Raw genomic sequence first — 24,765 nt, 5'->3', positions numbered from 1 at the left:
AAGGCTGCCGACGCCCTTCTGCCCTGCGGGTTTTTTCTCTGTGGACTTCTAGGAGACCAGTCTGATTCCTGCTCCTCTAAAGCTAAGTTTTCTACTTTGCCTGTTAGCATTTGTGTTTTGTTTTTTGTTTGCCTTGCTTTTCTGGATTCTGCCATTCCCTGCTGGGGTGAGCTGAATCTCCTTTTGCCTGTTGCTCTGTCTTCAGAATATTCCTGAGTACTGACATAGCCTTTTTGAAGCCTAGCGTCTTCAGGGCCTTTTTCACTGTCAGTCTGTTGGCTCTTATTTTCATAGGGTTTTTCACAGATTGCAGACAGCAGCCTTCCTGTCCTTTCCTATCTAGTTAGCTTGGGCCCCATCTTTGCTCAATCTATCTTTCTGTCTGTATTAGTGTTCTTTCTTCTTGCTTCACCGTCATTATATGTTGGGGGCTGCCTTTTGCTTTGGGGCCTGCTCTGGGGCAGTTTAGATTTCCCTTTCTGTCTTTAGGCTATATAGTCCTCCGGCTGTGATCGAGGGGTCTGGGGCATCGTAGGAACCCCCCACGGCTACTGCTAGTTGTGTTGATAGGTTCAGGGGTCTGCAATCCGATAGCTACCAACTTCTCTGGTTTTCTGGACTTAGCTAGCATTTCTGTTTTTGCCTCCTACGGTGACTCATTCATAACACAATCACCCACCACACCGCAGATCCTAGGGTACTCAATAGCAGGAAAGAATTGTGTTTAAAAAAAAAAAAAAAAAAAAAAAAAAGAGTGTGTATATTCTTTCCTCTATATCTCTGAGGCCGTAGGGGGAATTTTTTTTTTCTCTCAATGGAGATAAAGCAATTGTCTGATCATGTGGAGCAGCTCGCTGCGGAAGTGCGGGGAATTTCCGCCTACCTTGCTCGTTCGCATGCTGTTGAACCAAAGATCCCTACACCTGATGTATTTTTGGGGGATCGATCTAAATTTTTGAGTTTCAAAAATAATTGTAAATTATTTTTTGCCTTGAAGCCTAACTCGTCGGGGAACTCCGCGCAGCAGGTTAAAATTGTCATCTCTTTGCTGCGTGGCGATCCCCAGGATTGGGCGTTTTCTTTGAAACCAGATGATCCTATTCTGACTAATGTGAACACATTCTTTCAAGCCTTGGGGTTGTTGTATGACGAACCTAATGCTATTGATCAGGCTGAAAAGACCCTGTTGGCATTGAACCAGGGTCGAGATTCTGCAGAGTTGTACTGTCAAAAGTTCCGAAAGTGGGCGGTCCTTACTACCTGGAATGATAATGCCTTGGCTGCTCTCTTTCGGAAGGGTTTGTCAGAAGCCGTAAAAGATACTATGGTGGGATTTCCTGTTCCCTTTGGTCTGGACAATTCTATGTCATTAGCCATTCAGGTTGATCGGCGTTTACGTGAACGCAGGATTGCACGAGAGGTGTTGCCACCGGTTGAACAGACGTCTGAACCTATGCAATGTGATAGAGTTTTGTCTAGGGCGCAACGTCAGGAGTTCAGAAGGCGTAATAAGCTGTGTTTTTTCTGTGGAGATGCCTCGCATATTATTTCTGTTTGTCCTAAACGAGAGAAACGCTTTGCACACACGTTTTCTGTTGGTGGTGTTCAACCTAAGTTTCTTCTGGCAATTACTCTGATCTGCTCCCTGTCCACATTTTCCGCCAAGGCTTTTGTGGATTCAGGAGCAGCGCTAAACCTAATGGACTTGGATTTTGCTAAACGTTGTGGATTTCCGATGACACCTCTGCAGATGCCTATCCCTTTGAGGGGGATTGATGCTACTCCTTTGGCGAAAAATAAACCTCAGTTTTGGACCCAGGTGGTCATGCGGGTCGCCACAGACCATCAAGAAAATAGCAGATTTTTGGTGTTGCATGGTCTGCATGATGCCGTTGTTCTGGGGTTTCCCTGGTTGCAAATTCATAATCCAGTTTTGGATTGGAAATCTGTGTCTGTGGTGAGTTGGGGTTGTCGGTGTGCCTTTAGTGAGGCTCCGTTTTCTTTCACCTCTCCTCAGTCGCATGATGTTCCTGACTATTTGGTGGACTTTTATGATGTATTTAGTGAGAATGAGTCTGCATCTTTGCCTCCTCATAGGAGTTATGACTGTGCAATTGAACTGAGCCCGGCTCTTCAATTTATCTGTACCCGAGCACGAGGCTATGCGATCCTATTTTAAGGAGGCGTTGGAGAAGGGTCATATTAGACCATCCTCTTCACCCTTAGGTGCCGGTTTTTTTTTTGTGGCCAAAAAGGATGGTTCTTTAAGGCCTTGTATTGATTATCGTGCCCTCAACAAAATTACTTTTAAATATCAGTATCCGTTACCCCTGATTTCGGATCTATTCTCTAGAGTTAGAGGTGCTTGCTGGTTTACCAAGCTTGACCTCAGGGGGGCGTATAATCTTATCCGCATTAAGCAGGGGGATGAATGGAAGACGGTGTTTAATACTCCGGAGGGACATTTTGAGTACCTGGTGATGCCTTTTGGGCTCATTAATGCCCCTTCTGTTTTGCAGTGCTTCATGAACGATATTTTTCGAGACTTTGTCGATAAATTTTTGATTATCTATCTAGATGATATTTTGATCTTCTCCAAGGATTGTGATTCTCATGTGGAACATATTCGGACTGTGTTCCGGATCTTGAGGGAGAATTCCCTGTATGTCAAAGGATCAAAATGCCTTTTTGGAGTACAGAGGATTTCATTTTTGGGATTTATTTTGTCTCCGTCAACTATTGAAATGGACCCGGCCAAGGTACAGGCCATTTATGATTGGGTTCAGCCCACTTCTTTGAAGTCCCTCCAGAAGTTTTTGGGTTTTGCTAATTTTTATCGGAAATGTATAGCAAAATTTTCTAGTATTGCCAAGCCATTGACTGATCTGACTAAGAAGGGTGCTGATGTGTTGAATTGGTCTCCGGAGGCTGTTGCTTCCTTTCAGGAGCTGAAGCGAAGATTTACCTCCGCCCCGGTTTTGCGGCAACCTGATGTCTCACTCCCGTTCCAGGTAGAGGTGGATGCTTCTGAGATTGGTGCAGGAGCTGTTTTGTCCCAAAAGGATCCTGTAACATCTAAAATGAATCCCTGTGCTTTCTTTTCCCGAAAGTTCTCTCCATCTGAACGTAACTATGATGTGGGGAATCGGGAACTGTTGGCCATGAAATGGGCATTTGAGGAGTGGAGACATTGGTTGGAGGGAGCTAAACATCAAGTTGTGGTCCTCACTGACCACAAGAATTTGATTTACCTAGAGTCGGCTAAACGCTTGAACCCTAGACAGGCTAGGTGGGCCTTGTTTTTTACACGTTTTGATTTTATGGTCTCTTTTCTTCCTGGAACTAAGAATGTCAAGGCAGACGCCCTCTCTAGGAGCTTCTTTGCTGATTCTCCTGTGGTGACCAAACCTGCTACCATCTTAGGCGAAGGGGTAGTTCTTTCTGCCATCTCGCCCGATTTGAGACTTGCTCTGCAAGAGTTCCAGGAGGACAAACCTGAGCGTTGTCCCAGTGGAAAGTTGTATGTTCCTGACCAGTGGAAGAAGAGAGTGATGTCTGAAGTTCATTGCTCTGCATTGGCTGGTCATCCAGGTATTTTTGGAACTAGAGATCTGGTGAGTTGCTCTTTTTGGTGGCCCACCTTGTCTTATGATGTCAGGAATTTTGTGCAGTCCTGTGGGACTTGCTCCCGGACTAAATCTTGTTCTCGCTCTAGTGGGTTGTTGATGCCTTTGCCGGTCCCCAGGAGGCCATGGACCCATATTTCAATGGATTTCATCTCTGATATGCCGGTCTCTCAAAGAATGACTCTTATTTGGGTGATTTGTGATAGGTTCTCTAAGATGGTTCATCTTGTACCACTCCCTAAGTTGCCGTCTTCCTCTGAGTTGGTGCCCCTGTTTTTGCAACAGGTGGTTCGCTTGCACGGGATTCCTGAGAACATTGTATCTGACAGAGGAGGTCAGTTTGTGTCTAGATTTTGGAGGACTTTCTGTTCCAAGCTGGGAATTCAGTTGTCCTTCTCCTCTGCTTTTCACCCTCAGACCAATGGGCAGACAGAGAGAACAAACCAGACCTTGGAGTTGTATTTGAGATGTTTTATTTCCGCTAATCAGGATGATTGGGTTTCATTATTGCCCTTGGCCGAATTTGCTTTAAATAATAGAGCTAGTTCTGCCACTTTGATGTCACCTTTTTTTTGTAACTTTGGGTTTCATCCTCGATTTTCTTCAGGGCAGATGGAGCCTTCTGCCTGCCCAGGTGTTGACACTGTGGTGGAGAGAATGCACCAGATCTGGGACCAAGTGGTGGATAAGTTATCTCTCTCCCAGGAAAAGGCCCAGCGGTTTTCCAATCGACATAGGACCATTGGTCCCCAGTTTAAGATTGGTGATATGGTGTGGTTATCATCCAAAAATATTGCTATGAAGGTGGCTTCTCCTAAGTTTAAGCCTAGATTTATTGGACCTTACAAGATTTTGGAGATTATTAATCCGGTCTCTTTTCGTTTGGCTCTTCCTGTCACATTTAAAATCCATAATGTGTTCCATAAGTCCTTGTTGAAGAGGTTTGTTGAACCAGTTGTTCCTGGGTTGGCACCTCCAGACCCTGTATTGGTTGAAGGTAACATGGAATATGAGGTAGAGAAAATACTGGATTCCCGTCTGGCTAGACGGAGACTCCAGTATTTGGTTAAGTGGAAGGGTTATGGTCAGGAGGATAATTCCTGGGTCTCTGCCTCTGATATTCATGCCAAAAGATTGGTGCATACCTTTTATCGGGCTCACCCTGATCGCCCTGGTGGCGTGGTTGAGTGTTCGGTGACCCCTCCTCAAGGGGGAGGTACTGTTGTGAGTTCATTTTCCCCTTCGTCACTGAGGTCTGGTGAACTCCCTATTCTGGTAAAGGAAGGTAATGAGCCTGATTATCAGGCACCTGAGCCTAATGATGATGACTGGCTGAGTGGAGTCACGGACTGGATATAAGGCTGCCGACGCCCTTCTGCCCTGCGGGTTTTTTCTCTGTGGACGTCTAGGAGACCAGTCTGATTCCTGCTCCTCTAAAGCTAAGTTTTCTGCTTTGCCTGTTAGCATTTGTGTTTTGTTTTTTGTTTGCCTTGCTTTTCTGGATTCTGCCATTCCCTGCTGGGGTGAGCTGAATCTCCTTTTGCCTGTTGCTCTGTCTTCAGTTTATTCCTGAGTACTGACATAGCCTTTTTGAAGCCTAGCGTCTTCAGGGCCTTTTTCACTGTCAGTCTGTTGGCACTTATTTTCATAGGGTTTTTCACGGATTGCAGACAGCAGCCTTCCTGTCCTTTCCTATCTAGATAGCTTGGGCCCCGTCTTTGCTCAATCTATCTTTCTGTCTGTGTTAGTGTTCTTTCTTCTTGCTTCACCATCATTATATGTTGGGGGCTGCCTTTTGCTTTGGGGCCTGCTCTGGGGCAGTTTAGATTTCCCTTTCTGTCTTTAGGCTATATAGTCCTCCGGCTGTGATCGAGGGGTCTAGGGCATCGTAGGAACCCCCCACGGCTACTGCTAGTTGTGTTGATAGGTTCAGGGGTCTGCAATCCGATGGCTGCCAACTTCTCTGGTTTTCTGGACTTAGCTAGCATTTTTGTTTTTGCCTCCTACGGTGACTCATTCATAACAGATTATTATATAGGTGTGCTCTTGCATCCCCATATGCGGCATTTTTGCTTTTTTATGTTTGTTGTATTTTTTTAAAAAATAGCATGTAATAAAATTGTTTTTTTTATTTATCTTGGGATCTCTTCTTAGTCCTGTATTCACATATACGGGATAGTTTGATATTGTTATGTGAAGTGCCCTCAGTCATTATTTGGACACATGTTGATTTAATAGGAGTATAGTAAGGTTGGGGACTCAGGTCTCTCTACCTTCAAGGATACCCCCGGGACAGGAGGCCTCAGTTCCAGGGACAGTTTGAGGCCTCCCCCTTCCTTACCAAAGACCAACACAGCGTGACAGCCCATCATTAATGTTGGCTTGTCCATCGAAAATGCCAACAGTTTCTGCCACCTAATGAGTAATCATTGTTTAAATTTTATTTCATGTAAATTTTGTAATATACAATATCAGAGAAGCATGCTTCTTTCTCCACAAGTACACTGATCATTTTCAAAATTCCTAATTGTTGGGTAAAATCTGTATTCAGTGAAGTCAGATTTTTACATTAGAAAGAAGATGACATTATTAGATTATATATATGACCCAATATCATCATGGTGCCGGTGGATCTCAAAGAGCAATTGCGTTTCATTCCTTTCTTCTAAAAATCTGTGACTGTGGATTAATTTTAATTTGTGTGTCTTTTGTTTTCAGCTCTTAATTGTTTACCCAAGTATATCATTACTCTTGCATTCATTCAAGTATCAACTAGACATCACGTTCATCAAGCACAGGAGATTCAGGAATAACCTAAACATCATGCTGTTGTAATCATGCATTGTGTATGGCCCTTTACACATTAAGTTTTTTTTTCTTTGCTTTTTTCTTTTTTTCTTCTCCTTTTCTTTTATCACTTATAACATTTATGGTTCTGTACATATTTAAATACTATATTTGCTAATCTGCCTGTTTGACAGTCTATTCTTATATGTTAATTATGATCTGATCACCACTTGTATCTGCGTCACTAATATTTATATTATACGCACTGTCACTTTAAGATACTGTAATTATCACTATTTATTATTATTTACACTTGTAGAAGTGTGTAGTGGGCATACTGTGACAAGGCTCAGTCCCCGTTATGGGTGACATGATGTTTTTTTCATATAAAATTCCTCCTCCTGTGCGTATAGGTAATAATAATGCACTGAATAATGTTTGTCCTGTCTTTGTGCCTATACTCAATATGGTGCTTGCAGCATTGGATATACTCTGCTTACCTCTAAACCGGAAGTGATCATTGCGCATGTCTCCCAATCGCTGCACACCAGAGCATCGCTGGCAGTGCCTGAGGATGATGCGTGCGGGTCAGTAATGTCATTGGGGAGTTCCTCATGACACGACTGTCATGGGCGGAGGTGATGCAGTTTCCGGTGTGACCTATGGTACACATGCGCCGCTGTGATTAAATCACCGGTGCGCATATTCATATTGGGGTCTATTTAAAGATTAGCTGGGACACACTCTAACCATGGCCCCATGAAGAAGCCAACGTGAAATGTGCATTGAGACTGTCTATGTGGTGTCTCTCTTGGCGAGCTATGGGTAAGAGCATTTTGTAATCATATGCATGGCTGCAGATGGCCTGTAGCTTAGAATTGTTCATTGACCCAATCATACAGGCTCCGATTGGTGGCCAGATACTCGGTTACCACTCCCTATGCATCCCTAATATTGTATTTAAAACTTTTAAGCAATAACACTTTATAATTAATTGATACATATCCACTCTGACTGCTCCTTCTTCCCCTTTATCACTTTTTTCAAGAGATTCACCTCCATCTCTAACTATAATCATAATCTTGTATTGACACATGTTTTTACTTTTTACGTGCCTTCATGTTTAACAGCTTTCTGATATTGGGCATAATAATACGTCCCTGCACCCTAGGCCCAATTGACCAGGGATTGATTATTACGCCCCGGCGATTGCACGCACACACCGTTCGCCACCGGGTGTCACCTGGTTCTGACTGCTGACATCCAGCACTAAGTTCCAGGAGCGGTCAATTCTGGGAGCAGGCAGAGCGAAGCCAACCCCTCTGCCTTTGGATCGGAGACTCCGCAACGTGATTCGGGGTCCTGATCGTTGCCATGGTCACCCGAAGTCGTCATGATGGCATCCATGTCACCAGAGCTAGGAAAGTTGCTTGATCATGCGTAGTGCATGATCAGCAACTTTCTCTGTCAGTGCAGAACTGACAGTTTACAAAGCATGGGGATACTGCTGCATCCCCATGCTATGCAAGCGATCAGCCTGCAAAAAATGATAGTCTCTTAGTGGGTCACAGTAAAATAGTTAGAAAAAAGTAAAAAAAATTTTTTTAAAACAATTATAAATAAATAAAAATTAAAATATATATAAATAATAATGAAATATCAAAAGATATTGTACCCATAAATAAATATTTGTATAAATAAATTAAAAACACACACAAAAAAGCACATATTTGGTATTGCCACATCCGAAACACCCCGACCTATAAAACTGTCCCACTATTTATCCCTTCAGTGAACACCATATAAAAAATAAATAAAAAACAAGGCGAAAAACAATGCTTTATCATCATACTGCGGAACAATAAGTGGAAACAGAAAGATAGTGAGGAAACACTTAGCTAGCCTAAATGAATTCAAGTCTCCAGGTCCAGATGAATTACACCCCAGAGTACTGAAGGAGATAGCAGAAGAAATTTTTGAACCCCTCTCTATAATCTTTGAAAATTCTTGGAGAACAGGAGAAGTGCCAGAAGACTGGAGAAGAGCAAATGTTGTTCCTATCTTCAAAAAGGGGAAGAAGGTGGACCCAGGTAACTATAGGCCGGTGAGTCTGACTTCTATACCAGGAAAGATCTTTGAACAAATTATTAAACAACATGTATGTCAATACCTGGATAAGAATGAAGTGATTAAACAGAGTCAGCATGGGTTTGTAACTAATAAGTCATGTCAGACTAACTTAATTTCCTTCTATGACGGTATCACTGATTGGGTGGATCAAGGAAATGCTGTAGATATAGTATATCTTGACTTCAGCAAAGCATTTGACAAAGTCTCTCATACAATCCTTATTGAAAAAATGATTAAGTATGGAATGGACAAGGCAACTGTTAGGTGGATTCATAACTGGCTTAGTGATCGGACCCAAAGAGTGGTCGTAAATGGCTGCACATCCAGTTGGAAGAATGTCTCAAGTGGGGTACCACAGGGCTCTGTCCTGGGCCCTGTATTGTTCAACATCTTTATCAACGATTTAGATGAAGGCATTGAGGGTAAACTGATTAAATTTGCTGATGACACAAAGCTAGGAGGGATAGCTAATACTAGAGAAGAGAGAGAGAGGATTCAAAAAGATTTAAATAAACTGGAGAAGTGGGCAGCAACAAACAGAATGTTTTTTAACAGGGAGAAATGCAAAGTACTACATCTGGGCAATAAAAATGGAAAAAGCATATATAGAATGGGAGGAATAGGGCTAAGTGACAGCACATGTGAAAAAGACTTGGGTATACTAATAGATCACAGACTGAATATGAGTCAACAGTGTGATGCAGCAGCAAAAAAGGCAAATGCAATTCTAGGATGTATTAACAGAAGCATACAGTCTAGATCACGTGAAGTCATTATTTCCCTCTACTCCTCTTTGGTCAGACCTCATCTGGAATATTGTGTCCAGTTTTGGGCACCACATTTTAAAAAAGACATCAACAAACTGGAGCAAGTTCAGAAAAGAGCGACCAGAATGGTGACCGGTCTGCAAACCCTGTCTTATGAGGAAAGGTTGCAGGATTTGGGAATGTTTAGTTTGCAAAAGAGAAGACTGAGAGGAGACTTAATAGCTGTCTACAAATATCTAAAGGGCTGTCACATTGTAGAAGGATCAACTTTATTCTCATTTGCACAAGGAAAGACTAGAAGCAATGGGATGAAACTGAATGGGAGGAGACACAGATTAGATATTAGAAAAAACTTTTTGACAGTTAGAGTGATCAATGAGTGGAACAGGCTGCCACGAGAAGTGGTGAGTTCTCCTTCAATGGAAGTCTTCAAACAGAGGCTGGACAGACATCTGACTGGGATGATTTAGCGAATCCTGCTTTGAGCAGGGGGTTGGACCAGATGGCCCAGGAGGTCCCTTCCAACTCTACGATTCTATGATTCTATGATTCTATGAATAAAACGTGATAAAAAAGAAGGAAATAAATAAACATGGTATCGCTGAAAACGTCATTTTATACCACAAAAAACAAGCTGCCACTCCGCTCCTTCAGCAGAAAAATAAATTGTTATAGCTCCAAAACAAAAGATATAAATGAGGTATCACTATAACCGTACTGAACCAAAGAATAACATTGCCTTATTATTATTATTATTTATTTATATAGTACCATTGATTCCATGGTGCTGTACATGAGAAGGGGTTACATACAAATTACAGATATCACTTACAGTAAACAAACTAACAATCACAGACTGATATAGAGGGGAGAGAGGACCCTGCCCTTTCAGGCTTACATTCTACAGAATGTTGAGGAAGGAAACAGTAGGTTGGGGGTTTGCAGCAGCTCCAGTGATGGTGAGGCGGTAGCTCCAGTAGTGGTAAGGAGGCAGCGGGGATCATTGCAGGTTGTAAGCTTTCCTGAAGAGATGGGTTTTCAGGTTCCATCCGAGTGTGGTTGATAGTCAGATGTGTTGGGGCAAAGAATTCCAGAGGATGGGGGATATTCGAGAGAAGTCTTGGAGGCAGTTGGGTGAGGAGCGAATAAGTGTGGAGGAGAGAAGGAGGTTTTGGGAGGACCGGAGGTTATGTGAGGGAAGATATCGGGAGATTAGTTCAGAGATATAAGGAGGTTATAGATGGCTTTGTAGGTCAGTATTAGTAGTTTGAATTGGAAACGCTGAGGGAATGGCAGCCAGTGAAGAGATTTGCAGAGGGGAGAAGAGGAGGAGTAGTGAGGAGAGAGATGAATTAGTCGGGCGGCAGAGTTAAGGATGGACTGGATGAGTGTGAGGATGTTAGTAGGGAGGACAAAGGAAAGGATGTTGCAATAGTTGAGGCGGGAGATGATGAGGGCATGCACAAGCATTTTAGTAGATTGAGGGTTGAGTAAGGGACGGATTTTGGAAATATTTTTGACCTGGAGGAGACAGGAGGTGGAGAGAGCTTGGATGTGCGGTTTGAAGGCCAGGGCAGAGTCAAGGGTTACTCTGAGGCAGCGGACCTCTGGTACGGGGGAAAGTGTGATGTTGTCAATTGTTATAGAAAGGTCGGGTAAGGAAGATCTGTGAGATGGGGGAAAGATGATCAGTTCAGATTTGTCCACTTTGAGTCTGAGGAAGCAAGATGAGAAGAAAGAGGATATGGCTGATAGACACTATGGGATTCTGGACAGCAGAGAGGTGACATCTGGGCCTGAGAGGTAGATCTGAGTATCATCGGCATAAAGGTGGTACTGGAATCCATGGGACTTTATGAGTTGCCCCAGGACAAGTGTATAGATTGAGAAGAGTAGGGGTCTTAGAACAGAGTCTTGTGGGACTCCAACAGAGAGAGGGTGGGATGAAGAGGTAGTGTGGGAGTGGGAGATGCTAAATGTGTGGTTGGAAGGGTATGAGGAGATGCAGGATAGGGCGAGGTCTTTGATGCCAAAGGAGGAGAGGATCTGTAGTAGGAGGCAGTGGTCAACTGTGTCAAAAGCAGAGGACAGGTCTAGAAGGAGGAGTGTTATGAATGAGTCACCGGAGGAGGAAAAAACAAAAATGCAAGCTAAGTCCAGAAAACCAGAGAGGTTGGTAGCTAGCGGATTGCAGACCCCTGATCCTATTCACAACAACTAACAGTAGCCGTGGAGCGTTCCTACGGTGGTCCTAGACGTCTCTTCACAGCCGGAGAACTAAATAAGCCTAAAGAAAGAAAGGGGAAGTCTAAACTGCCCCAGAGCAGACCCCAAAGCAATAGACAGCCCCCAACATGTATTGTCGGTGAAAACAGATGAAAACACAGACAGAAAGACAGGCAGAGCAAATGATGGGGCCCAACTAACTAGATAGGAAAGGACAGAAAAGATGCTGGCTGCAATCCGCAAAAACCCTACCAAAAATGTCCCAACACGTCTGATAGGAAAAACGGCCCTGAAGTCACTAGACTTCAAAATCCCTATATCAGCACTCCGATATATTCTGAAGACAGAGCAAAAGAGATTCAACCGATCAGGGACAAAAATGGAAATTCAGCAAAGCCCCAGCCGAGGCAGGCTGAACACAAGACTAAGCAAATCAGACAAAATCTCATGGAACAATAACAGAGCAAAACTTAGCTTTAGAAGACAGGAACTGAACTGGAGGCCAGAGCTCAGAGCAGAGAAATCACCAGCAACCCTACAGGGCGTCGGCTGCCTTATATCCACTCAGAGATTCCGGATGTCCAATCGCAATCCACCTGTTCAGGTGACAGGTCTCTCCCATCCAAATCAGCTCCACGACCTCCCTTCACCAGCAGAGGGAGTTCATCGGACATCAAAGGTGAGCGAGAAAATGAGCTCACATCAGAGGAGTATTGAGTATTGTCCGTTAGCTTTGGCTGTAAGTAGGTACCACATGCAGAAGGACATAAACCCCCCACTCAAAAAAAATTCCTAAATTGCTGGTTTTTGTACATTCTGCCTCCCAAAAATCAGAACAAAAAGCAATTAAAAAATGCCATGTGTCTGAAAATGGTATAAAAAAAAAACATCAGCTCGTCCCGCAAAAAACAAGCTATCACATGACTATCGGCAAAAATATGGAGAAATTACAGCTCTCAAAACTGTTTTTTGCAATAAAAAGCATCTTTTAGTGTGTGACAGCAGACCAACATAAAAGCCAGATAGAAATCCGGTATTGCTGTAATTGCGCTGACCCGAAGAATAAAGTCGCCTAATCACTTATACCACACAAGGACCGGTGTAATAAATAAATAAAACCAATTTTTCACCTGCTGTTGATTTTTTACATTCTTCCTCCCAAAGATCACAGTAAGGCTCAGCGCACATTTATCCTGCATGGTGTGCAGAGCACTTACACTGGGGTTTCTGTGTAAATCTCTGAAATACATGATTCAGATGGAACACCTGGAGGAAGATTCCCTATAATGAGGCAGATGGAGGCACTGTTGTCCGGCGGTGTCTGACTTTTTTGGATTGCATAAAAGTATAGTTGACCACAGTTTTGTGCACTAGTGAAAAGAAAGACACCACTGAACAGGGGCCAGACGAAGTCCAGAGTAACTCTGCTGCCTCATTATAGTAAATGGTTCCCTCCGGGGTTTCATCTAAATTCACTCAGAGATTTGGATGGAAACCCCAAAGTAAGAGCTTAGCGTAGAGCCCCATATAAATGTGATCCCAAACGTTATGTAAAATGTTCCCAATAAAAGCTTGAAATCAAACCACAAAAAAAGCAAGTCCCCACTCATTTCTGTCATGGAAATATAGGGGACTTCCATGTTACTGGTAGTACAAAGGCTCTGGAAAAGCGAAAAGGCTCCTCACCCGCCAAAAGAAATTAGGAAAATTCTCCACTCCCAAATCCAAATGCCCCCTCTCTTCTGAGCCCCTCAGTGCACCTAAACCACATATAGCATACACATGGTTGACATTTCTGAAGCTATGAGAGCCCACCTAACTTGCGGATGCATGTCTACAGAACTACAGGCTGGGCTTAACGTACTAGTGACTGCAATGTTCAGGTCACTATAGTGTACTGGTCACTACAATGGCAGTTTGCAATTTTCACTCTGCAACATAGAATCATAGAATCGTAGAGTTGGAAGGGACCTCCTGGGCCATCTGGTCCAACCCCCTGCTCAAAGCAGGATTCGCTAAATCATCCCAGTCAGATGTCTGTCCAGCCTCTGTTTGAAGGCTTCCATGGAAGGAGAACTCACCACTTCTCGTGGCAGCCTGTTCCACTCATTGATCACTCTAACTGTCAAAAAGTTTTTTCTAATATCTAATCTGTGTCTCCTCCGATTCAGTTTCATCTCATTGCTTCTAGTCTTTCCTTGTGCAAATGAGAATAAAGTTGATCCTTCTACAATGTGACAGCCCTTAAGATATTTGTAGACAGCTATTAAGTCTCCTCTCAGTCTTCTCTTTTGCAAACTAAACATTCCCAAATCCTGCAACCTTTCCTCATAAGACAGGGTTTGCAGACCGGTCACCATTCTGGTCGCTCTTTTCTGAACTTGCTCCAGTTTGTTGATGTCTTTTTTAAAATGTGGTGCCCAAAACTGGACACAATATTCCAGGTGAGGTCTGACCAAAGAGGAGTAGAGGGAAATAATGACTTCACGTGATCTAGACTGTATGCTTCTGTTAATACATCCTAGAATTGCATTTGCCTTTTTTGCTGCTGCATCACACTGTTGACTCATATTCAGTCTGTGATCTATTAGTATACCCAAGTCTTTTTCACATGTGCTGTCACTTAGCCCTATTCTCCCATTCTGTATATGCTTTTTTCATTTTTATTGCCCAGATGTAGTACTTTGCATTTCTCCCTGTTAAAAACCATTCTGTTAGTTGCTGCCCACTTCTCCAGTTTATTTAAATCTTTTTGAATCCTCTCTCTCTCTCTTCTCTAGTATTAGCTATCCCTCCTAGCTTTGTGTCATCAGCAAATTTAATCAGTTTACCCTCAATTCCTTCATCTAAATCATTGAAAAAGATGTTGAACAATACAGGGCCCAGGACAGAGCCCTGTGGTACCCCACTTGAGACATTCTTCCAACTGGATGTGCAGCCATTTACGACCACTCTTTGGGTCCGATCACTAAGCCAGTTATGAATCCACCTAACAGTTGCCTTGTCCATTCCATACTTAGTCATTTTTTTCAATAAGGATTGTATGAGAGACTTTGACAAATGCTTTGCTGAAGTCAAGATATGCTATATCTACAGCATTTCCTTGATCCACCCAATCAGGCCTTAATCTGTAAAAAGGAGAATTAAAATAAAAAAAAGTTATTCTCACCCTCCGACGGCCTCCTGTCTTCTTTCAACGCACCTGGTCTCGCGTTCCCAGTAATGCTTTGTGGCTTAGACCGCTGATGACGTCACTCTCACGAGAGCGAGAAAGAAGACCGACGTCACTCTTGCGAGAGCGAGGAAGAAGACCGACGTCATCAGCGGTCTAAGCCGCAAAGCATTACTGGGAACGCGAGGCCGGGCACGTGGAAAGAAGACAGGAGGCTTCTCAAGGTGAGAATAACTGTTTTTCATTTTTTAATATTATTTTTGTACAGGGCCGCGTTGCTGAGGACCATGCATACCAGGATTGGGGGGTGAGGGGACCATGCATACCAGGAAAGGGAGGTGAGGATACTATGAATACCAGGATTGGGGGGTGAGGGGACCATACATACCAGGAAAGGGGGGTGACGGTGAGCATACATACCAGGATTGGGGTGTGAGAGAACCATGTATACCAAGAAAGGGGGGTGAGGGGACCATGCATACCCCGAAAGGGGGGTAAGAGGACCATGCATACCAGGAAAGAGGGTTGAGAGGACCATGCATACCAGGATTGGGGGTGAGAGGACCATGCATTCCAGGATTGGGGGGTGAGGGGACCATGCAAATCCCGAAAGGGGAGTAAGAAGACCATGCATACCAGGAAAGAGAGGTGGTGAGAGGACTATGCATACCATGATTGGGGGGTGAGAGGACCATGCATTTCAGGATTGGGGGGTCACGGGACCATGCATACCAGGATAGGGGTTGAGGGGTAGCATGCATATCAGGATTGGGGGTGAGAGAACCATACATATCAGGATTGAGGGTGAGAGAACCATACATATCAGGATTGGGGGGTGCATTATTGCATTATTATTAAATCTTCAAAAATAAACAGCATATATATTCTAGAATACCCGATGCATTAGAATCGGGCCAACATCTAGTCAAATATAAGAGTTGAGGGTCACTTGGGCAATAGTGATCACAAATTAATAAGTTTTCATGTATCCTTTAATAAGATGTGTAGTAGAGGGGTTACAAGGACACTAAACTTCAGGAAGGCAAATTTCCAACGGATGAGAGATGAACTTGGTGCAATTAATTGGGACGATATCCTGAGACATAAAAATACACAAAGAAAATGGGAGACATTTATTTGCATCCTGAATAGGACCTGTGCACAATATATACCATATGGGAATAAACATGCTAGAAATAGGAGGAAACCACTATAGCTAAATAGAGATGTAAGGGGTGCAATAAGAGATAAAAATAAAGCATTTAGAGAATTAAAGCAAGTAGGTAGTGATGAGGCATTAACTAAATACAGAAGATTAAATAAATTCTGTAAAACACAAATCAAGACAGCAAAGATTGAGACAGAGAGACTCATTGCCAGAGAAAGTAAAAATAATCCCAAAATATTCTTTAACTACATAAATAGTAAGAAGCTAAAAAATGATAGTGTTGGCCCCCTTAAAAATAGTCTGGGTGAAATGGTGGATGAGGATGAGGAAAAAGCCAATATGCTAAATGACTTTTTTTCAACAGTATTTACACAAGAAAATCCCATGAAGGATAACATGATCAGGGATAAAAATTCTCCATTAAATGTCACCTGCTTAACCCAGCAGGAAGTACGGCGGCGTCTAAAAATCACTAAAATTAACAAATCCCCGCGCCCGGATGGGATACACCCCCGAGTACTGCAGGAATTAAGCACAGTCATAGACCATTATTTTTAATCTTTGAAGATTCCATAATAACAGGGTCTGTACCACAGGACTGGCATATGGCAAATGTGGTGCCAATATTCAAAAAGGGGAAAAAAGCTGAACTTGGAAATTATAGGCCAGTAAGTTTAACCTCAACTGTAGGTAAAATCCTGGAGGGTTTTCTAAGATATACTATACTGGAGTAGCTGGAGAAGAATAACCTCATGAACCAATATCAACATGGGTTTACAAGGGACTGTTCCTGTCAGACTAATCTGATAAGCTTTTATGAAGAGGTAAGTTCAGGACTGGACCAAGGGAATGCAGTGGACGTGGTGTACATGGACTTTTCAAAAGCTTTTGATACGGTGCCACACAAAAGGTTGATACATAAAATGAGAACAATGGGGATAGGGGAAAATATGTGTAGGTGGGTTAAGAGCTGGCTCAGGGATAGGAAACAAAGGGTGTTATTAATGGAGCACACACGGACTGGGTCATGGTTAGCAGTGGGGTACCACAGGGGTCAGTTTTGGGCCCGCTTCTTTTTAACATATTTATTAATGACCTTGTAGGGGGCACAGAGAGTAGAATTTCAATATTTGCAGATGACACTAAACTCTGCAGGGTAATCAATACAGAGGAGGACAATTTTATATTACAGGAGGATTTATGTAAACTAGAAGCTTGGGCTGATAAATGGCAAATGAGCTTTAATGGGGATAAATGTAAGGTCATACACTTGGGTAGAACGAACAAGATGTATAATTATGTTAATTGTAAAATACTGGGCAAAACTGTCACTGAAAAAGACCTGGGTGTATGGGTGGACGACAAACTAACATTTAGTGGCCAGTGTCAGGCAGCTGCTGCAAAGGCAAATAAAATAATGGGATGCATTAAAAGAGGCATAGATGCTCATGAGGAGAACATAATTTTACCTCTATATAAGTCACTAGTGCGACCACACTTAGAATACTGTGTACAGTTCTGGTCTCCGGTGTATAAGAAAGACATAGCTGAACTGGAGCGGGTGCAGAGAAGAGCGACCAAGGTTATTAGGGAACTGGGGGGTTTGCAATACCAAGACAGGTTATTACACTTGGGGTTATTTAGTTTGGAAAATCGAAGGCTTAGGGATGATCTTATCACAATGAATAAATATATGAGGGGACTGTACAAAGACCTTTCTAATGATCTTTTTACTCTAAAGGGCCTGTAACACTAAGCGATATCGCTAGCAATATTGCTATAACGTCACTGGTTTTTGTGACGTTATAGCGATATCGCTAGCGATATCGCTATGTCTGATACTTACCTCCGACCGCTCCCTCGCTGGTTATTACTGATCGCATGAGAACGTCCTGGACCTCTTCTTGTCGTCTGCTTCCTGCTGTGACGACGAGCGATGCGTGGACGCGGGCGGGAGGACGTCATGATTGCCTCGTCTGACAGGTAAGTAGCGACCCCCGACCCCTGCGATGTCGCTGGTGAAATCTGCCTGTGTGGCAGCTCACTAGCGACCACTTAGCGATGTACCAGCGATCCTGACCGCGTCATATCGCTGGTCGGGATCGCTGGTACATCGCTAAGTGTGACAGTACCTTTAGACCTGTGACGGGGACAAGGGGACATCCTCTATGTCTGGAGGAAAGAAGGTTTAAGCATACTCACAGACACGGATTCTTTACTGTAAGAGCAGTGAGACTATGGAACTCTCTGCCATATGATGTTGTAATGAGTGATTCCCTACTAAAATTTAAGAAGGGACTGGATGCCTTTCTTGAAAAGTATAATATTACAGGGTATATACACTAGTTTCCTTAATATTGCGTTGATCCAGGGAGCTAGTCTGATTGCCGTATGTGGGGTCGGGAAGGAATATTTTTCCCCAATGTGAAGCTTACTGTTCGCCACATGGGTTTTTTTTGCCTTCCTCTGGATCAACATGTTAGGGCAAGTTGGGTAGGATATGGGTTGAACTAGATGGACTTAAAGTCTTCCTTTAACCTTAATAACTATGTTACTATGAAAACAGTGGTTTTCTCCCTCATGTGTGGTTAAGACATGCTTAGAAGAAATTACCCAACAAATGTTGAGGTCCATTTTTCCTCTTACCCTTGTGAAAATGAAAAAAAAATTGGATTTGAAGTAAATTATTTGTGAAAAAAAAATTAAATGTTCTTTTTTTTTTCCACATTCCCAAAATTCCTGTGAAGCACATGGGTTAATAAACTTCTTGAATGTGGTTTTTAGCACCTTGAGGAGTTCAGTTTTTAGAATGGTGTCACTTTTGGGTATTTTCTATCATACAGACCCCTCAAAGTGACTTCAAATGTGATGTGGTCTCTAAAAAAAAATGGTTTTGAAAATTTTGTTGGAAAAATAAAAAATAGCTGGTGAACTTTTAACTCTTATAACTATCTAACAAAGCTAATTGATTCCAAAATTGTGCTGATGTAAAGTAGACATGTGGGAAATGTTAGTTATTAACTATTTTGTGAAACATCTCTATGATTTAAGGGCATGAAAATTCAAATTTTAAAAATTGCAAATCTTTCACAATTTTCACCAAATTTCATTTTTTTTTCACAAATAAACGCAAGCCATGTCGAAGAAACTTTACCACTATCATGAAGAACAATATCTCATGAAAAAACATTTAGAACTTTATGAGCCCCAACTGTCAACTCCTATCTCAGTAATTATTAACACCAAAAGGACAGAGTAAAAGTCATCCACCGAAATAAATGAAATTAAATAAAAATAATTTATTAAACAAATATCACATATAAATTCATTGTATATCAAACATTACAGCACAAAGAGGAAAATACAGAAGAAACATGCTGATACAGCAAGGTGAGGGTGGGTGACATATGACTAAGAGGGAGCAGGATCACATATACAGTCAATGCAGACACTAACAGTAGCATACGTAGGAAAATGAGGATGGTGAAAGATCAAGGAGATGTAAGTGAGAAAAACACCAAACACCCCTACCCCAAAGGGTTAATCCTGCTTGCCGATTATAAACGATGACACCCACTCCTCTCCATGGTGGCCCCTTTGACACGCGTTTCGTGTGGCAGCTTTTTCAAAAAGGGGGTACATACAGCCATGTCCCTGTGGTTTAAACAGGAATACAGCTTGAAATCCAAACACAAATGGCGCCCGCGTCCCGGAAACCATGCACCGGAAACGTCCCCTTCCTCCATAGTCGTCGGTACACTGTGCGCATGCGGGCACAGTGTACAGACGGCTATGGAGGAAGGGGACATGATCTTGATCTTTCACCAGCCTCCCTTTGCTGTATCAGCATGTTGACTCTGCATTTTCCTCTTTATGCTGTAATGTTTGATACACAATGAATTTATATGTGATACTTGTTTAATAAATTATTTTTTATTTAATGTCATTTATTTTGGTGGATGTCTTTTAATCCGTCCTTTTGGTGTTAATATTTCTGGGAGTTTTCCGCTAGTCACTCTTTTCCTTGGTGATTTATTCAGGGAGAGAGGGATTTGTTCTTCTCTCGGCCGCAGTGCTACGAATTGCTTATTTGATTATTGTCCTATCTCAGTAACGTCACATTCTGTCTTCACTGAATACAGTTTTTACCCAGGAATAGAGAATGTTGATATTGAACGATAAGTCATGGCACAGAACGAAGCAGGTTTCTCTGGAGAAATCTATTACAAAGTTACCTATTTTCACGTGCAGTATAAATTTATTGAGTAAAAATTAAAAGAACTCATATTCTTTAAACCAATCACACAGTAATGTCCGATCCAATAATGGATAAACTCATTAATAATTATATTCACAATTCTCGTTTTTTTTTTTAATTTTGTTTCAGGCACTGGCATGAGGCTGGTAAATGGAGGCCGATGTTCTGGCCGTGTGGAGGTCTACTATAATGGAGAGTGGGGAACAGTGTGTGATGATTATTGGGATCTAAACGATGCTGAAGTCGTATGCCAAAATTTAGGGTGTGGCAGTGCACTCAGTGCCGATCAAGATGCTACTTATGGGCAGGGCCAAGATCCGATTATGTTAGATAATGTACAGTGCAATGGAGATGAAAGTTCTTTATTTGATTGTTCTTACCCTGGGATAAAACAACACAACTGTGATCATTCTGAAGATGCTGGAGTGACCTGCTCAGGTATGAGATCAAAATAAAATTCAAAATTCAATAGTAAATCAAGAGATTAAAATGAACCTGACACTTGATACATGCTGCCCAATCCATGGGTGGCATGTACTGTATCAGGCACTTTTTCTCCTGTGCTTCTTAATGCTAAGTGCTTTCTATTCTGGCACATGACAACTCTATGTGAAAAGAGCTGGCTAACTGCTTATTGCAATGGCTAAGACAGGTCTCCGGATAATGAAACAAGCAGTATACTAGCCCCCATTACACATAGTACTTGTCATTTGGTAATATACTTTTGGGTCATATACAGGATGCAAAGAGGGCTAGCCAAATGCTAACTTGACAATCGGCATATGTCATAATTAAAGTACATTTGTAATCTATATTACATTTTTAAGCATATTTTTGAATTTTTTTTAACTTAATAACTCCTTTATATTTTCCTGCGATCATGCTGCTGCACACTTATTGCCATATTTGCCCTCGAAAGCGAGATCCCAGCATGGGGAAAATTTGCAAATAGCTTTTTGTGAAGGGATTCTTCAGATAAAAGGGATTTTTTTAAAATACATTTTAAAGCAAGAACTTTGAGCAAGGAATCTAAGAAAAAACCTGAAGACTTAATAAATCAAAACTGGTGTTTTATCTGCCATACTTGATGAAGCGTGCACTGGAATTAGATGCACAAAATTCCCTGCGTACACCATGTTAAAGATATGTGTCCATGACGCATGCGAAACAAACGCTGCACGCACAGATGAAAATGTGAAACCAGCCTCAGAGAATCCCTAAGATGTGCATTACCTCAAGAACTGTATTGCAGTCTGGTGAAAGTTTTTGTCGCAACTTATGTCACTTTTGTGGTATAAATGAAGATAAATGTGTTAACCAAACTCAGCCATACCCCTTCAGGCTAAGATCTGCCAACAGTGCAAAAAGTTGGAGACACTGTCTGAGAATGGCATAAAAGCTCTCCATTTTTGATTATCCATGAGTTTCGAAAAATTTTAAAACTGTTTTACTCCAAAATTCTAACACTTAAGAGTACATTTTTTCATTAAAATGATTCTGCTAAAAATCAGAAATGATTTTAATCTATTGCTTTTCTAAATAGGCTTGAACTGTGGCTGCAGTGTTTAAAGTGAACCTGTCAAGTGATTCATGCTGCCCGAACCATGGACTGTCTAAAAAAGAGACAGACTCCATTATTACATCCATCCATGCTTCACTCCTAAATGCTGCAATGTCTCAGAGAAAACATATTTTGTACAGTAAACTGGGAATGGGTAATGGTTACGTTGGCTAAATTGTATAATCATGGGGGGGGTTGGTCCCTATCAGCAGGGGCGTAACTACCACGGTCGCAGCAGTCACCACTGTGACTGGGCCCGGGGGGAGTCAGGGGCCCAGCAGGTCAGACCATGATATCTCCTAACCGTCCCGATTCTCATGGGACAGTCCTGTTTTTGACCCCCCCCGCATCTCGCCCGGGACTCTATTCTTCCTGCACTGCACTGAGCCGCATGCCCCCCCAGGCACCAACCCCATTCTCGCCCTCCAAGAGACACACCACAGCCTGCAATGACGGCGTTAGGCTGTTCTGTGGCTGTGCGCACAGGACCTGTGATGAGGTAACAGGAGGGGAGGAGTCCGTGGTCACATGATCAGGGGCCTCGTCTGCAGGACTCTGCTGGGCTGGTTGTCATGGTGCTGGATGAGGTAAAGTTTCTGTGTGGGGTCAGGAGGGGTTTACAGGGTGGATGTAGCAGAGCTGTGTGTGTACAAGGTGTATGGAGCAGAGCTGCGTGTGTATGAGGTGTACATAGCGGAGTCGCGTGTGTATGAGGTGTACGGAGTGGAGCCGTGTGTGTACGAGGTGTATGGAGCAGAGCCGCATGTGTACGAGGTGTACGAAGCGGAGCCATGTGTGTATGAGGTGTATGGAGCGCAGCCGTGTGTGTACGAGGTGAGTGGAGGCATGTGTGTACGAGTTGTACGGAGCGGAGCCATGTGTGTACGGAGCAGAGCCGTGTGTGTATGAGGTGAACGGAGCAGAGCCGTGTGTGTACGAGGTGTATGGAGAGGAGATGTGCGTGTATTTTGGCATGGGGGGCTCCATTTGAAAGTTCGCACCGGGGCCCATAACTTTGTAGTTACACCACTGCCTATCAGCTTATTGCTACTCAGCTCAGCTTGACTGACAGGGCTTTCCCTATGTGATTTTAGGTAGAAACTTGTCAGTCAAGTAGTGCTGGGCAGGGAGAAGTCATCTGGTAACCTTGGTCTATTTACCTATGTGGTGCCCCTGAGGGCTCAGTCGCCACAGAGGTACTGCACCTCCTCTTCAGGTGTAGTATTCCACTTTCCCGGTAAGATGGTAACACCTGGCCAGCCTCCAACACCCGCATCCCACACAACATAGTAGTGTAGCAAAGCATCTTTGGTGGCTCCCTGCTTGGAACATGAAGAGTGCTGGAAGGTGGATGGAGCTTAGACTGCACAAGAGAGAGGGAGAATATTAGGAAAAGGGCAGTCTGTGAGAGAAGATCCCCTGAGAGGGATGGAGTGAAGGAGGTGCTGCAGCAGACTCCTCTGACCTGGAGCTGCTGGCACAGGAAAAGCCATAGAAAGCCTGAATCTTCAGAAGGAAGATAGTTTAGCACAGAACGTGAGGAGAAGAAGAGAACTAAGGACTAGGGTCAGAGCAGAACCCTTCCTGAAGTTTGAAGCGCATGGCCGGGGTCCGGTCCCGAAGGCTGTTTGTGAAACTAATGTTCCAGCAGCAGACACTGGAGGAATAGGAGCTGTGTCCACTCTATTCCCACAAAAGACTCGAAGACACGGTGGCAACCTAAGTGTGAGCCGGGACATAACGGATGGAGTCCCCGAAGCAGGCTACAGTCACTTGTCATGCGAGTAGAGTTCCAAGGAACATCTGAGAGGAGAAACTTGGGTTTAACATATAACTACAAGTACTTCAGTATAAGTGCTAGTGAGGAGACGTTCAGAACAGGCACACGAAAGGGAGAGCTGGAAAGGTTAGTTCCATCTGCCTGGGAGTTGGCTGAGCCCCTGATCTGGAGACTGCAGCATTGAAGCAGGCACCTATCTGTGCCAAGAACGTAAGTAAAAGAACTGGAACTGCATTCATCTGTCTATTTACTACCTTCTTCCTGCACCAACCCAGTCAGCACTGCTACATCTTTATGTCTAGCACTGCACCATCTACTTCTCACTATCTTCTCATTTGTCAACCTCATCTACTCTGCCCTGGGACTACAGCCCTACCTGTGGAGGGCTACAACATCATTGCTGTACCACACCATCTGTCCCAGAGAGGCAACCCTGCAGCGCTGGTCAAACTGACCAGAAACCACAGGTGGCATCACGAATCATCTCAATGACTTTATCCCCATCACTCTACCCTTTTACATTGACCGCCTGAGGCCACGGACCAGGTCACTGCAACTGTGACATCTCCCATAGAAATCAACGGGCCAGGCACCGAGTACTAAGTACCCCACGGCCTCTGGGGGCGAGTCAATTTTGGCGTCACAAACAGGATGACGAAGCTCGGTACCACCGGGTCCTGTGTGCTGAAGATTTATTGGACTTAAAATTGCTGAAAATGTGCAAAACAACCAAAATTATAGACTGTAAAATGGACTCTCAAAATGGCCGCCGGCGCGGTGAAGAAGGGCGTGACAACATGGTTGGCCCTAAGAAAAGAGTGCGAACTGTCCTGGGCCTCCCCTGCCTGAATTTCTATGCAACAGCAACATGGCCCACCCCCAGAGGGGTTCGTTTACTGGCTTGGTATGGAGGCAGAGGAAGAAGATGCCGCCCCAGGAAGGAGGAGCAAAGCCCTGCGGCAGGAAAGGAGCCCAGGAAGGAGAGAGAACTCCGGGACGCCATGATGGAAGGAGGACGGAGGCCAGGAGATTGTGGAGAAGAACACCTCTCCACCGGCGCAATAGTCACAGGCACTGACCCGCTGGAAACCATGGACCTGGAGCAGCTGGAGGAAGAGATTGCCCAGCTGAATGACAGCCTGCAGCTGAGGCAGGCCTTGCTGAAGCAGCGGAGGCAGCATGCCCAGGAGGGGCCTGCTGAAGAGGTACCCGTCACCGCTGCACCAGCCTCATCGCCGGCAGCATCTGCTACCTCCGCGGCACCCGTAACATCGCCGCCAGTGTTTGCTG

General features: G+C 43.6%; 1 protein-coding gene across 1 annotated transcript in view; it reads left to right on the top strand.

Moving 5' to 3' along the window:
- Positions 1–21,869, top strand: part of LOC141059756 (scavenger receptor cysteine-rich domain-containing protein DMBT1-like) — a 231,167-nt gene extending 209,298 nt beyond the window's left edge. The window contains exons 5-6 of the mRNA XM_073555888.1: positions 20,277–20,572; positions 21,697–21,869. Coding sequence (XP_073411989.1) covers positions 20,277–20,572; positions 21,697–21,869 — 469 coding nt within the window. The remainder of the gene's footprint in view (positions 1–20,276; positions 20,573–21,696) is intronic.
- The last annotated feature ends 2,896 nt before the right edge of the window (positions 21,870–24,765 follow it).

Source organism: Dendrobates tinctorius, unplaced genomic scaffold (genome assembly GCF_039654945.1).
Source record: "Dendrobates tinctorius isolate UK_male_01 unplaced genomic scaffold, ASM3965494v1 ptg000230l, whole genome shotgun sequence".
Taxonomy (NCBI): Eukaryota; Metazoa; Chordata; class Amphibia; order Anura; family Dendrobatidae; genus Dendrobates; species Dendrobates tinctorius.
Note: the sequence above shows the minus strand (reverse complement) of the source record. Positions and strands in the feature narration are given on the sequence as shown.